Here is a 16,813-nt window from a genome sequence, read left to right as displayed (position 1 = left end):
AGAGCGAGTCAACCAGTATAGGTAATGTAATCTTAAACATGATTTGTATATATAAAAATATCACTACTAGTACAGAGAGAGCAACCGTAAAATACTTCATCACCCGGAATCGTATAAAAACATTATAAACCTACTCCAATAAAATTTTCTCGCTACGAATCAAACTGAACTAATTTTTATAAGGTTTGACGCCAAAACTCACCAAAGGGTGACTCATGACGGAGAAGTGAGATTGTTATTACCAGCACCAAGTATAGAGAAGGTGATACAACTCATGGAGATGAAAGGTCGTGCAAAATCTGGTAGCAGATAAAAATAGAAATAAATCAACATGTCGTCGAGGTAAACAATGTCCCCGTTTCGCTTGACCTATCTGCGGTTAGGCATTAGTTCCTGAAGTTTACTGCAACCGCAACACCTAGGCAATTAAACCGGCGGTTAAACCACGGTTATACCTAACTCCGCTTCGCCATTGTCTCCCACATTGTTGATGAGAGCTAAAATTAATAACTAATTCTGTTTTACGGCTGATTTAATTGCCGTTTTGATTACTGTTTGTTTATATTTAGATAATAATAGAAACGTCTCATAATAATCTTGAAATCTTAAGGTAGATATTCTACTGCTTTGCCATATTAGGATTGACCGATTGAGCATCAGGAATTGTCGGATCAGGTAAGATTTCTTTTTCTTTTTCCTTCCTTCACACTGATACAGAAAATTAGGATTGCATTTTAAAATTTTCAGTGGTCTTGTCTTGATATCCTATTGGGTCTTCTGTTGGACTCTTCTCATTGGTAATTATATTTTGACGTTTATTCGGTGTGCTTGTTTCGATCTATTACTTGTCTAGGAATATTGTAAAGAATCTTTATAAAGTAGAAAAAGCCAGGTATCTGTTGGTCTTGTTTGATAATAATATATTTAAAAATTTCCAAATATAATGTTGTATATCATCGTCAGTTGTTATCTTCTTATTTACCGTTTTCATAAAGGAGGTACTTAACTTTACATTTATCAGTTGACCGGTTAGCATTAGTTTACTTGAACTAGAATGCTCATGCATGTTTGTTATGATGTTTATGGGTCGTGACACTGTATCTCGGGAACGAATTAACGGATTGCGACGAAAATTTTATTCCCAGAGATTATGTTAAATTTGGTCTACCTTATGTTACGGTATAAGTATATTTTAGAATTTTTAGGAAGCGAACGAGTGCCTATTTTTGGCCCGTGAAATATAAATTATGAAAACTTGAAATTAAAATACCTCAAAAGTTTTTATCTGTTATGGGAATAAGTAGTAAAGTCATTTACATTTGACCCACTTACCTGGATTCCGATTGATTCGAAATTTTGCATGCGTATGTCAATCGAATGACATTGCAGAATTGTTAATGCAGTTTGTCTCATTTGAGCGTTATCCCAGTTCTTTCCTCAGCCGTTGAGCTTTTGAAGGCGGCAGCGTTTACCTCGGCAGAGTCCACGGTTGTCATCTTCCCTTGTTGTCACAACCGTTTTAATTGTGTAAGGTTTACAAGGTAAAGCCATTCAGGATTCTTTTCCCCCTTGTAATCTCGTTGTGGAGAAACGAGAAACCTAGAAGACTAGAAATTCTTCTTTTGGTAATCGTGAAATTTTAATTTTATTTATTTTAAATATTTAGTATCAGACCTCAAAGCCGATGAAAATTTAATTAATTTAAGACTTGGGAGTGCGAATACGTGACTTAAAAAGAATACAATGAAAATAGAAACACAAAAAATGTTCGCAAAAGTGTGAGTCACATAGTATTGAGCGCGACCTTTGATCCTTTTTTCTATTTAATTCTATGAAAACAGATTACTAACTACGCGTCTAAAATTGTGAAAAAATAACAACGGCCATGTTTAATTGTTTAAAAATGTGTGTTCAACATAATGACTTATTCGGTTTTGCCCTTCGCATAATTTAAAATAAAAGTATAAAAAATGTTTCTGTCAAATCGACACAAACACAAAAGATATACATTATCCCGAAATTCCTACGGAAGACGTGTTCTAACCAAACTTACCAATATGATCTGAATAAGGAATTTATGGATATTTTAACATGAACTGGCACTTAATCTTCAAGACTTCGTGACATCAGATTAGCTCTTTGTACTTACGATGTGTCGTATCGATGGCCGTGTTTGTCTGCTACAGCCAGTGTTTTCCAGAAAGGAAATGACATAAGTCGGCCATCTTTTATTCAAATACTAAGAAAACCACATCCGTTTGGCGCCTCTATTGATCGGATATTTCACAGTCAATAGTAAAGACATTTCTTGTTTGACAATTTTAAATGATACAGGTCTTCAACGAATATTAGTCGAACTTCAACCTTAACTCTGAGTATTTAGAGCTATCACGTTTTAATACCGAATTTTCAGTATTTAAGTTTTGATGTACAAAATTCTACCAGTAGAGGGACTGTTTTGCCAACTTCGGGAATTACTCGATCTATAGTGATCTCAATAATGCTAGGAAGAAGGTTCAAATTTGTTTGAACTAAGTACTCATAACTGAACAGTTACTGATATTTACAACGGAAGGCAGTGTGAAAATATCTACAATCTGGACTGTAACGAAACGGGGGTGATTTTATTCTGTTATTACAACCTTAAAATGTTTGTTTTCCTTACAGGCTCGTTTTCGCGAATAAGCGACTTTTCCTTAGCGATGACTCACGAGTCAACAAGGGTTCAGGTGATCATTGTTGACGCAGCGTGTGGATCATACAAATAATGCAAACATTTCGAACTCACCTCAAATATACACGTTTCGTGCAGTTTTGTCGTTTCGCCTTTCGCGACGTGATTGTTTGCTTATGCATTTTTCACTTATGCATTTGCATTACCTGGTTAACTTAATTATACTCGTCAATGATGTCATTTAAAATCTCACTGGTATTGTCAATTTTATTTGTAAAATATATTTTTTTAAAGTGCCTCAAATTTATCGATTCCAATGGACTCTATATAATACTTACATGACTTAGTGAGTAAGTATGACGAACTGGACAAACGAAATAAAAAAATAAGTGTACCAACAATTGACTCGTTTGACTGACGATAACAAAAGATGAAAAAGAAAACAATTGTGCAGACGGTGCAGGTTCTACAAGTTTACTAAAGAAATTTACGCTTCGCCTTCGATTCTTCGACGACACGTTACATTTTAAAATATTCCCCGAAGTATCACCGGCACGCCTACACGCGACGCTATAAAGTGATCGATTATTACCTATTTGTGTGAAAAGCGGAAGGAATAAGGCTAACTCGTGTGAGCACGAGCCGACAACGTCTTCGTGAGAAAGGTCAATATTGGCCCGCCATCTTGCTACGGCTCGAAATTGTCTCAGCGACTTCGATATTTTCCAATCACAAATATTAAACCAATAGGCGACTTCTCGGCGCATTAATTGTCGACTTGCATCACCCTCTTTGTAAACATCGATTCATTATCTCGATCGAGATGTTAAGGAACTCGTTTTTATTTGCGCTTTCTACGCATAAATAAATATGTATTAAGGTGTATTACCTGAGAATCTGGCACGCGTCAATCAAACGGAACGTACCAAATGAAACCCCAACGATTTGTCACTCCGCCATTTTGACTTATTCACAATAACGGCAGCCATTTTGGTGACAATAATTAACAGATAGTCATCTTCGGCCAACCGCTTTCTAGTTTTTGTTTTCTAAAATAATTATCATCACAATAAGCGACACGATCTCTTTTTACTTACCGCTGTTGCGGTATTTTGAATAAAATTAACCAGCCAAATGTTTTCGAATTCAATAGTGTCAGGTACGGTTGAAGTGGCTATCTATACTACGCGGGTGGAACGAATTTATAAAGACTTTAAAATGACTGGTGTGTTGTCCATTTCAGCTAACACTTATCACATATAGCACTTTGCTAGTACAATGTGTTTTATATTTATAGACTTAGCTATGGTTACCTAAAGCTGTCTGATAGATAGTCTGTCGCAGTTGAATATCTGCGTTGGAGTGTGGTAGTAAATAGTAGTCGGCGCTGAAAACATTTTCAGCACGGCATGCAAGGCGTTAAACAGCTGCTGAGCGTGTGGTTAGCGCAGGCGCGGCGACGTGCGCCCGCGACACGACATGTGTGTACTCGGCATGCCGCGTCACGCCGTCAATGGGTCAGGTTATTTACCTCTCCTTATCACCTTTTGTTTTGCTCAAATACTTGGCTCATTTCGGAGCAGTTATAGCTTCCTGACATGTTACTACGTACGCTAGTACCGCCATTTGTTTCCTTTGCAAACAATTTACTCTCATTGTTCACACACCATTCGCAATTATTTCGATCGCTGCATTCAATTACATTTTGTTCAGAAGTAAAACAAAATAAAGCCGGATAAAAGTTTATGGAATTCAGAGACGATGTTTACATAAGATATCGGAGGAGATCGAACAGTGAAATAGAAGTCGGAGCTATTGGAAGGACTAACAATAAAAGCATCGAAGTTTGGATCGGCGATACAGGTCCTTGTGTCCACATTAGCATCTCGAGGCAGGAGTGTGTGCAAACACCGAGGGTCATCTGATGAAATGTTCAAAGGCTTTTAGTTCCCGAGAATTATTAAATGAAGCCCCAGGATCGTAATGTAAACAGTGTTTGTTTGTCGAGGCGAGAACCTGTTGCTTTGTCGACGGGTTGATGCGTGCTTTGGCTTATTGGCGGTTATTTTACGTCTGCTAATGTTAATGTTACTGCGGCAGTAAGCCCGCAACATTGTTCCTTGTCAGCTTCGCCTTTGTCCGCGTCCATTCCGTCGCCGATGTCGACTATTGTCCAGCTCCGATCACGCAATTAAAGTGCCGATAAATCCCGCGATAAATCCAACAATTGGTTTGACAAAGTAAGGTTGCAATCCGCTAAATGCCGCAGTAGGTCGGTTTTACAACTTATTAGTATAAACTCTTGTACAATCAGCAATTCCTTCGAAATATTACGCAAACACTCTGGCAGATTTCCCTTCGACGTCAACAATACATTGCACAAATGAGTGTCGCAATAGGCTCTTTGAAACAGCAGATTTGTGTGGATATCTGAGTAAATACATGGCCCAGTGTATAGGTAAATAAGCAGGTAGTCGCTGGCATCCAGGGCGCTAACTTTGCTAATGTGTGGACAAAGCCCTTCGTGACGGATCCTGCTAATAAACCTTCCAGGGAGTGTGAGATACGCGAACCTTTCCATCACGCTCTAGGGAACATACATTGCCACTTCTTGTATTATATTTACTTTTCTAACATAAATAATCTTAAATTTAAGATCACTGTTAAAAAACTAAATCTTGCTTCAGTATGTAATAATTACATGTAAATTATTATTGTTCACTTCCATAGAACTAACGTGGCAATACAAATTATTCATAACGCTGAGCCGGTCCGTTGAAGTAATGATTCAAGCAAGATTTATGATTATCACGGAGTCCTAAATGTTTTCACTTCACAATTTCACACTGGCGATATCTCCATCGGTATTAACAACTTAATGTTCAATATTTTATTACCATTCGTATTTGCTTTGCATACCAAACAAGTTGAGTGAACACGACATCTTTCATTGGAAGTTTCTATTTGATTTCGCTTCATAAAAGACGCTCGCATAGACTCGATTATGATTTCTACTATCACAAATAATACATACAATGTTCAGTTTTTATAGGACGCTTTGCTTTCACAACGTTTTACGACTCTGTTTTTGAACGTAATATGGTTTACTATCATTTATCACATGACATGTTGCGGTATCTATTGTTTTGCCTTCTGTGTTAGTTAAATAAGGTGGTGTTTCCTCTAAATCAGTTTCATTGTTATGTTTAACTTCATAAAATTAGATATCTTTATCAACTTTATATTGAGCTTTATTTGGAATGATTTTAAGATTAGTTTCCTTTGATTTTTGCGTAGTAAAAGGCGTTAATCAATAGTGTGTCCTCCTGATTTACTCCGGAGCAAGTTCGGGTTTCTTCTGAGAAGCAAGCTCACTGGATGTTTGTCCAAAAAATAAGCGGGCTGGCTGTTTAAAGCTTGCGATGGATAAATTCTTTTACTTTTCCTTTCGTTGGCTCTAAATTTATAACCATTACTTAAGCAGATCTTGCTATTTTAATATTAATTTAATTCTGTCACTATTAGATGTAGTAAATATATATATTTTAATATTTTAGTTTTTAAAATTTTCTTTATTCAGTATAACATTTTCATTTATCACACTCAGCTAAATTTCATCTAAACCAGATTGTTGTGTAAAATTCCGTTGTGATATTGACACTTCTAATGCAGGCGTACCTTTTCATCGTACCACTAACCATCTTACAGTTATTATTATATTATAAAATCACGCGAGAGACTTCTCAAACTGACGACTGCTTTGATGCCAAATTATAGAGGTTACAAAACAGACACTTTGTACAAGGTGACTGCCAATTTAGAAGTTGGTGTGTTTGAGAAAAGTCAGTGTAAATTTCCGAAACATTTTTCCAGGTGGAAAATATTAAAAATCACAAACATACGACTCGGCGTTTTTATGCGACGACAACTTACTATATAATAGGAAGCTTATGAAAATTGTAATGAAAGGGCTCTTTCTGTAATTTCTGTATTTTACGCTTCGATTTTGTTTATTTTGGCATTAACGCGACATATGCTAACTTTATCCTACTTATCGGCACGAGTATGTTGGTTTTTACGGTTCCTGACATGATAATAATATAATAACATTTTAGCGTTTATTTATTTACAAATCTCTATAAATCTGAAAAGGTGGACGAACCCAGGCGGAGAAACTTGTTCATTTTATTGATAAAACGTTTAAATTAAATTGCGGTCACCTTAAAAGAAATAAAAGGTGGCAGGAATCCAGTAGCGGCCTGAACCATGAGAAAATTGACTTGAATAAAACAGTGCAGTTCGGACATTAGACGGTCGGGTTCCGTATGTTTGAAAAGGACAATCTACGGACTTCAAGTTTGATTTGTAAATATATTTTATTGTTATGTGTTATTGTTATTGGAATAAGGAAAAAAGATTTAGTCAAAAAAAAATTTTATATGGATCGAAAGCTTCTGGTTATGGTAGGATTTGATAGTGGAGAGGAAAATTGTACAGAGTGTGATTTTTTTGATATACAGAATCTGTGGTACTCTTTTCCTATTTTGACTTAAACCTGCACAACACTCATACGGCATACAGTAAGCATAAATCTTGTATTGCGGGTCCGATGGACGGATGGCTATTCACCCGCAAAAGTTCCAAAATTCTCTACTATTAGCTATCTAAGTAGTTTTTGGAACTTTTGTAGACTGCACCAAGGAACCCTGAAAATCCGCCGTCGGGGCTTGCGTGTCGTTCTGAGGCGAGCGTTTATCCGAACGAAACGTTTCCGATAATAACTCCACACAATATAATAATGCGAATAATAAATAAAAATGGAAATAAAATAATAATTTTAATGCCGTAATTGAGGCTGCGGGCGGCGAACGAAACGCACTCGTTTCCCCCATTTGATTGCTCGGCCATTCCTTATTGAATCCGATGGAACTTTAAACACCTTTATAGAATTGGTTTTTTCACAGACGCTTTAAAGTATTGTAAGAAAAGTTGACTTTTAGGAATATAATCAGCTTTTCTTGCATTACTTTGTCTTACGGAGTGGACTGAGATAAAAAGCAATCGAATCGGAATAGGTTTATTTTATTTTGGTACTTTATTTCTGTTGAGTAAATAGTTATATTATATTTATCTAAGTGGTTAACGGTTTACGTGCCCTTAGATATATAGGTACTTATAACTGTATTTCTTTTACCTATGTATAAACATAGGTATCAATTTTATACCTACTGTGACCACAAGAACCTGCCGACAAACTGTTTTACAGTTTGGCAGATTATTTAAATGTTTAATCTACTGTTTTGTTGAATAAAAAAATAGGTAACATTAGGTATCTAGATTTTCTCTTTAGCAAGTATTCTGAAGAAAGGTACCTATAGTTTAAAAATAAATCGGTAATAACAATTAATAATGATAATAATAATAGATATATTAGGACAAATCACACAGATTGAGCTAGCCCCAAAGTAAGCTCGAGACTTGAGTTATGGGATACTAACTCAACGATACTATATTTTATAACAAATACATATATAGATAAACATCCAAGACCCGGGTCAATCAGAAAAAGATCATTTTCCATCATGATCCGACCGTGGATCGAACCCGGGACCTCTCGGTTCAGTGGCAAGAACTTTACCACTGCGCCACGAGGTCGTCGGTAATCTGCATTTGAAATATAAAAATATAATATATCGTACGTAAAACCGGAAGTATTGTATAATCTGTGGTAAGACGTACCAGAGCCAGTAAATTAATTTGCGCAAAAAAGTTTAGAACTCTAGTAATTATGCCCTGTAGATATATTTTCGCCACAGGCCTGTACAAATGTCATTTTATTCGACTTTTATTTTGTAAATTGCAAATAACCTCAAAGTAAATTATGTTTATTAATGGAAAGGAAACAACACATGATTGAGACTGAATCGAAGGCGAAATAATATTAGTTACAACTAATTGCCGGTTACATACAATGTACCAATTTGTTATGTTATTTAACTGATTAAACTATTGAATCAAATTGCAGTTGAGCAGAAAATATCAGCATGAAATATTATAACTTTTCTAGTGTTAATAATATTTTTATAACTAGAGTTACCTAATATAATATCCATTCGAACGGGTATTTCAATGCAAAGTAACAACATTCATGAAAAGCAAATCAAAGCTGTGTAAAAATAATCGCGGGAACACGGGCGAACCACTACACTAGTAATAATTTGAAAATCGTTCGGAAATGGTATACCAAAAATTTATCTTCAGTTTCTAAGTTGCCAGTATTTTGTTTTCTTTTTAAACTATCACAGATAATTAAATTTATTATTACCTACGCCATTTGTTTTACGATTGACTTTACGTTTACTTTAATCCAAATCTTGACAGTGTATTTTGGATATTAATGAAAATAGTTAAAAGTAAAAATAAAGTTAAAAATACCTAGTTCAAATAATACTGCGGCATGTACAGTAAAATAAATTAAGATGGAATGAAACAACAGATGACATATTGGACATAAACCCTTGTTAATTGTCATTTAGGTACGTGATGTGTCACTCGTTTGTTTCGGATCTTTATTACAAAAATAATTATGTAAATATTTTTGGGAATGTACTGTCAATCTCTCTTATTCATTTCGTAAGACATTCTCAAGAGGATATGGGGTGGTTCAATTTCATGGCGGAAAACACTTGTTTTATAACTTAATTATTTATCAATGGATACACTCACTTGGTATTCCTTGATCACAACTCGCCCACAAGACGAAGCGTGAAGTTGAGTCCGAAACGTCAGCGTAACCCATAAAATAACAAATGAGTTTTGTTATATGAATAGTTAATGTTGCTTCAATTAAGTGTCTGTTACATACAAATTTGTATTGAGATATAATTTCATCATCATCATTTTCGTCTATTTCTGTGCACTGCTTAGGCCGCTCTTCACACGCCACCCTCTGTCATGTCATGTGCTTCTCTCATCCATGTAACTCTGCGACATTATTATCTTCTTCTTCTTTGTCTCTGTTACTAGTGGTCGGGCCTCCTGGTTATCCCGGGCGCTAGGATATTCTGTCTTGCGACTTTCATAATATAAATTAATTTCATGTTTTTTGCCTCCAGTCTGCGCGGTCTGAAGGCGAGTCGTCGGAACAGTCTTGCGAGAGCTCCGACGAGGGCGTAGGCCGAGACGCGCCTGCGCACCAGTCGCTACAGCACCAACAGCTGCCCCACCAGCCTCTCAATATGAACCACCACGCCACAAACCACCAGCAGATGAATAATCATCAGCTCAACCACCACCAGAGGAACTCGCCGAGGCCGCATGAGCGAGAGCTCAAAGTAAGAAATTATTTCTTTAAGTACAAAACATTGCATGTAATTTTAGCTTACAATTGTATGAAAGAAGAACGAGAACTTATAGGTTCTCTAACTGCAGAGAAAATGTACGCCGTACACCTACCTCTTCAAGTAAAAATTGGCAACTTACGATTCTCTCAAAGAAGAATAAAAACTTATTAAGGGGAGGTAATCCTGTGCTGACCCTATTTAGGTTAAGGAGAAGTAGTTTTTGAAAGATTGCACAGGCCGGCCTTTCGTAAAAATTAATCGTTGCTTTCACAATTCTAATTTCAATTCTCTAATGATGATTTACCAATGTTTCACACGAAAATGTTTTCCAGGTGCGAGATGACTTCGAATCGCTCAAGTCCTCGTTACACCCGCATCTTTCGTCTCTGGCATCTCTGGCCCAGGGCGCTCCACTTTCCACACCGAGCAGTGTGTTCGCGCTGGCTGGTGGCGGCCCCACCGGTGGGTTTCCGTACGCTCCCCCCGCGTTCCTGGCCCCTGCACCCCCGCCACCCGCTCAGCCCGCCGGCTCAGCATCATCCTCGTCTTCTGAAGGCAGCGCAGCAGGATGGAGCTTCGAAGAACAGTATAAGCAGGTCCGTCAGGTAAGGTCGCTTCTGTTGTTAGGCTATTTTTTCTTTGTTTTTTTTTTTTTCAGTTAATTTTCTGTTGATACTTATGATTAAGGTTGGGTAGGTGATCTTTCTTAAAAGATTTTATTGCATATATATATACGTATAGCAGTAAATAAAATAAAAAAAACAACTACATCATAATCGTTACCCCATGTCTGAGGGTGGAGACCCTGCAGCTGTGGCTCTGTTGTCTAGGTCCTAAACATAATACAATTTTACAAAAAACAATGTCAAAGCCTTCAAACATCACGACCAGATGGCACAAAAACTAGCATAAGCATAATGTTTCCCCACAACAACATAATCACGTCAAATCAAACGGTTAAACCCTGCCCCTGATATAATTTATTCACTCTCCCTACATTACACATCGTTATGTCCAATGAAAATGTGTCTATAGTTGTCATATAATGCAACTCGTTCCCCTTGTTGGGTACTTGAATATTTACATATCGGGGGTTCGCTCGGGATGACAAATTTTAATAATAATTTGTTGTCAACTTCATTATTTGCGGGTTAGCAGACAGATACTGTTAAGGGTAGAATATTCTGATGTCATTTTTATTTAGAGTATTTATATATATGATAAAAAATACAATATCGTTGAGTCCCAGACACAAGTTTTTAAGTTACTTTGAGGCTAACTCAATATGTGTGATTTCTTAATATCTATACTATTATTATAAAGAGGTAAGCGTTTGTGAGTTCGTATGTTTGAGGCGGGTAATCTCCAAAACTATCGAACCGACATAGGCTATATTTTATATCTCAAAATTCCCACGGGAGCGAAGCCCCGGGAATCATCTAGTATACTATATTTATTTTATTATTCAAAATATAAGTAGAATTAAATATCTCTACTATGACGCGAATGCGAATAAAATAACGCGAATATAATTTCGATGAAAAACGTCACGATGATGAAGGTACTCGCACCTTTGTCATCTCCGTAACGCGCAATTTTATTCTAATTAGATTCTAATAAAGCTGAAGAGTTTCAGTGTCATAATAGATGCGTAATAGTCTGTTTTGTGATCAGTTAAACGTATTTAATCATTTAATTGTAGAAACTATCATAATCTTTGTCAAACAGTGTTTAACTGTTTATCTTTCATCATAATGAAAAGGAACAAAGAAAGAGAAAATAATCAAAGGAAAAAAAAATCAAAAGGTGCTAGGTTTATAATACCGCAACATGGTAGTAATCAACTGCTTGAAATAGCTAAATTACTTGTTAAGCCCACTTACTTCAGTTTGGTTCAAATTGGAAAGTCAACGTGTAAGTTATCAAAGGATGAAAGGAAATTACGCTGCTTTCACGATATGTTATTATTGAAAAGAATGAACCAATACCTCATACGATGGCAGTTAAATATGTTGTAAATGGTGGGAATTTTAAATGGGAATATTGTTGCTAAAATGGATTCTTGAAATGACTCCGTCTACGTCATTATCAGGTTTCATCCTCAACCAATAGACTACTGAGCCCAGAGTCCGTTTTCCTATTGTATTATGTCAAATTTCTTATCTTAGGGTAGTTCATATACAAATAAAATATAGGACACAACAATTTTAATCTTATTACTACAAATTTTATCTCTTACACTAAATTAACTATATCATTGTTAATTTATCAGTTTTATTATTTACGAGATACTATTGAAAATATATTAGGAAGGCTTTTTGACTCGGAAATTGTGACGTCATTCCGACATCACTGTCCTACAAGTTCCAAAATTATTCTTGACATTTATAAAAAAAATGTCATTGATTTAACTTGTGAATTTACCAGACTATTGACATGCATTGAAATGCAATTTGCAACTAAAGTCAGTTAACTTTTCGTACAAGTTTGTCAATTGTTCAAAGCCGCATCCTAATAATTATAGTCACTACATAGTATACTATGTATTTTTAGATCTTCAAAAATATGCAACCAGCGTTGCGTTTGATGCGATTTTTTTAATAGACAGTGTGGTTCATGCGAAAGCTTTAGGTGTATAATTTATTATGGTTTTACCCAGAAATAAACTGGCTTCAGTTGCCTTTTGTTCACAATCGAGTGGTTCTTAAGAAGCTCCGAAGTGTTAATTTGACATTGTAATTATTTGACATAAGGCCTGTCCTTTTGAAAGGGCACGCATGTCCTTTAGCAACACGCACAATATAATTGATCTTTTAACTGTTTTTTTGGTGCAAAAATGTAATTCTAGTTTTATGAATGAGAACATTGCAGGATTGTTGTGAAAACTATAAATATATATTCGCATATAAAGGTATGTCAATTATTACGGGTATCATTTAATTTTTAATCATCTATTCCAAACATGTGTGTTCCAAACATATTCCACACAATATTTCAAGTTTATTTTTCATGAATATTATTTAAATTGAATATTACATAAACATTTAGTTTTGTGGGTCCTCCCTGGATGCTCCCATCGGTAAATAAATTGATATATATATATATATTGTGAGAAAAAATAAATGCTTATAATAGTTTTAATTAGTAGTAATTAATAAAATTACTAGCCACCCGTCCCAGCCTCGCTTCGGTACCTTCCTATTTATTGGTGAAATCCGTACAAAAATACCTGGTTTCGTTTTTGAGTTTATCGCGTTCGTACACACAGACGCGACAGGTGATCTCTTTGATAATATAGATGAATTGTCCTTACTACAATAGATGACATTAAAATAATGAGTCAAAATACATTTTAACTAGAATTACGATTTTAATGAATGTACGAGTTTAGCACGCGTCGATCGCCGACGTTGGGCGGTCTTTGTGATCGCTAATATCGCGAACGCTCCAGTTCCGATTGTGCACGGCTGATTGACTTATTGTTCTATGTCTTGCTATTAGGTATGCCATAGATCTTTAATACACGGTTAAAAAGATATACATATAAAAAGAAGTAAGAAACAATAATGTCAAGACTTTCAGGCATGATATACCAACACTGTTCAAATGAGTTTCGTTCGGCATTTCATCTCAGCAGTGGTCGTTCCGAAATGCCAGTAGTTTGTTGCTTGAGAAATTAGTATTTAATATAAAATAGACGTTATTAGACTTTTATTAAAATTAGCTCAGGCACATTCTGGCTCATCTCGCTGAGGAGGCTCTAACACTGGCTGGTAATAAGAAAGCTGTCCCTTTAAGTAAAAAAGATGTCCCTCTTTGCTTTTATATCGAGTTTTTTAGTTGTTTCTAGTCCCATATAAGGTAGCAAAATGAATTCTCATTTTCACCTAAAAATTATATTCTGGGTCAAATTCCACCACATCAGAAATCCTCGTAACTAATATTAAAACTTACGCTTTGGTAATTTAATACATCATTAAGAAAATCCAGGAATATGTTAATTTTTTAAACAATTCCAACCACTGAACTTTAGATTTAAATTATATAAACAAGTCCACATTATCATTTACGCCATGCAAGTGCATTTTCGTTTCGATTGCTATAATTTGCAAATAACTTTTTTTTGACGTGAAATTTCAAACTCCGTAGCCATATTGTCGAACAGCCGAGGGCTACTGTGTATAATTTCCCTCAACTCTATAATTTCGTGTCGACATCAACAATATTTTCCACAATTTCTAGTATTCGACAATCGCGATAATCGCGCCCTCGTAAAATTACGACGTAATGAATTTTCAGTCTTGTGTGATAGAAGTTAAAGTCGTAAAGAAGTATTGACATTATTGGTACTGCGGTGTGAGTCCATAAACGTCAACCATATTGGAAACTCGCCGTTTTCCGACCCTAAATCATTGTGGCGAATCGTGGGCTTTCGTCTCATTCCGGTAAGGGGATGGGGAATCAGTGACGAGGCAACGGCCTCTTTACTGAGGTGTCGGTCGCTGTCTGTCAAAACAGACAGGTCGTTGGGTTGGGAAAGTGCCACAAGAATGGGGTCTGTCCTACTACCTATCTCAGGTCGCGATATCCGCTCAAGCCGGGAGAGGCCGGCGAGCGATCTCAGCGGGCGGGATAAGAAGAGACAAACCTATGTAATGGGGGGGGTCACTGGGGGTCTGTTATGAGGTCTCTAGGGAACTGCTTGGAGTCGGGAGGACGGGCGTGGTACGGGGCCAACTCCTGTATGTGTGGCAGGGTCGACTCGTCTACACGCTTAAGTAGCCTCCTCGTTAGATGCCTGATATGGGCATCTAGGCTTTTCATCTGCAATCCTTTTTGGATCGTAGAGTTCCTCACGTAACGGGGGGCTTTCGTGATGACTCGGAGTGAAATCGATTGTTGGGCCTCCAGCTGATTTTTGCGCGTCTGGTTAGTGAGCGCGTACCACGCTGGGGCGGCGTATGTCAGTCGGGGCCGTATGTATGTTTTATACACACCGAGTTTCACTTTTAAGGGGAGAACTGAGTTTAAGACGGGACGCAAAACGGCTCGGGCAGCACGAGTAGAGTTGATAACGGCGTTAACTTGATCCTTCATCGTCAGGCGCCGATCGATTTGGACGCCCAGGTATTTAACCGGGCTAGTCCAAGCGATGTCTTGGTCCTGTAGACGGAGAGGAGGGGGCAAAGCGGTGCGGCTTACCACAATGGCTTGCGTTTTAGCTACATTGATCGACAGCCTCCAGCGGGATAACCATTCGGGGAGGGCATCGAGGGTTCTCTGGACTACCTTGGCGGCATGTATCGGACTGAGTGACGAAGCGTAGTACGCTGCGTCGTCGGCATACAGGGCTAGGTGAGAACCTTTTTCTAAAGGGATGTCATCGGTGTATCGCGCGTAGAGTACGGGAGAGAGGCAACTGCCTTGGGGAACGCCGGCCTCTATGGTGCGTACTGTAGAGGTGGCGTCTTCGACTGCTACTTGGAACTGTCTGTCTACGAGGAAGTTGGCCACGGTCTTGACGATTCGACGGGGAGTCGTAGAGGTGGACAATTTGTAGATCAGACCTGGGTGCCAGACACGGTCGAACGCTCCTTCCATGTCGAGAAAAACACCTACGGTTTTTTCCCCTTTATTGAAGGCTGTCGTCATATGGTGTAGTACCCTTGTGAGTTGGAGCGTGGTGGAGTGCTCGGCTCGAAAGCCGAATTGCTCGTTTCTGGGGGTCAAGTGAGGTGTGAGATGTAGTAATAACAATTTCTCGAACACCTTGGAGATGGTAGCGAGTAGCGTAATGGGGCGGTAACTCCCTGGATTCAAGACATTTTTGTGGGGCTTGGGAAGCATGATGACACGACCTAGTTTCCAAATGGAGGGGTAGTGGCCCGTGCGCAAGACTCCGTTATAGAGTCGCGTCAGAACTGCGATTGCTCGCGGAGGGAAGTGTCGCAGGGCTTCGTTGGGGATGCCATCGGGGCCTGGGGCTTTGCGTAGCTTCGTTTTCTTGACCATCCTAAGGACTTGACCCGGGGTAAAGACTATGGGGTCTTCGTCCGGGGGAATGGGACGACGGAAGTACTCGTCCAGGAGCTTCTGGATGTCTTCAGCTTGCTGAGGGTCATCAGAGGGGTTCGGTTTGAATCGCTGCTCTAAGTTATCCGCGAAGATTTCCGCTCTATCTTCCGCTCTGTACCGGGGGGTACCGTCGGAGGCGTTGAGGGGGCGAATAGGCTGAGGCTTATTGGAAACTTGCCTGCAGAGCCTGTGAATAGACGTCCAGTCGTCACTCGCCGACTCCATGGTCCGTAGCCAAGACTCGGAAGCCTCTGTTTCCAGAGCTTTCGCAATCTTTGCTGACATAGAGTTCACTCGAGTTTTGAGGGATGGGCATCTGGTTCGTTGCCAGCGTTTTCGCAGGGTTCTCTTTTCGGCTATCATCTCTAGAATGTAGAGGGGGGTAGGGCGTCTCTTGGGGGTACTAACGGTGTCAGAAGTAGCTTGTTTTAGGGCCTCTTGTGTTATTTCACAGATGTGGGAAGCTAACTGCTCTACGTCAGCCGCATTGCTGACCGGTGTCGAAGAGAGGTGCTGCTCTACATACGTGCTGAACTTAGCCCACTCAATTCGGGGTTTGGGGGGAGGGGTTGGCTTGGCAGTGTGGGACTCATCCACTGTTACGAGGACAGGCTGATGGTCGGAGTCCATGTTGTCGTTGAGCACTTCGGTGGTAACCTTTGACGCTGAAATGCCTTTGTACAGCGTGAGATCGATTACGTCCGGTAAGTAGGCGGCGGCT

General features: G+C 38.4%; 1 protein-coding gene across 3 annotated transcripts in view; it reads left to right on the top strand.

Annotated features, from left to right (window-relative positions):
• The window catches only part of retn (retained), a 117,632-nt gene that overhangs the window by 26,342 nt on the left and 74,477 nt on the right, over positions 1–16,813 (top strand). For all 3 annotated transcript variants that reach the window (XM_053758630.1, XM_053758632.1, XM_053758631.2), the window contains exons 2-3: positions 9,790–10,008; positions 10,350–10,622. In XM_053758630.1, coding sequence (XP_053614605.1) covers positions 9,790–10,008; positions 10,350–10,622 — 492 coding nt within the window. The remainder of the gene's footprint in view (positions 1–9,789; positions 10,009–10,349; positions 10,623–16,813) is intronic.

The sequence above is a fragment of the Plodia interpunctella genome, chromosome 18 (assembly GCF_027563975.2).
Source record: "Plodia interpunctella isolate USDA-ARS_2022_Savannah chromosome 18, ilPloInte3.2, whole genome shotgun sequence".
Classification (NCBI taxonomy): Eukaryota; Metazoa; Arthropoda; class Insecta; order Lepidoptera; family Pyralidae; genus Plodia; species Plodia interpunctella.
This window is presented reverse-complemented; position numbering and strand designations above follow the sequence as displayed.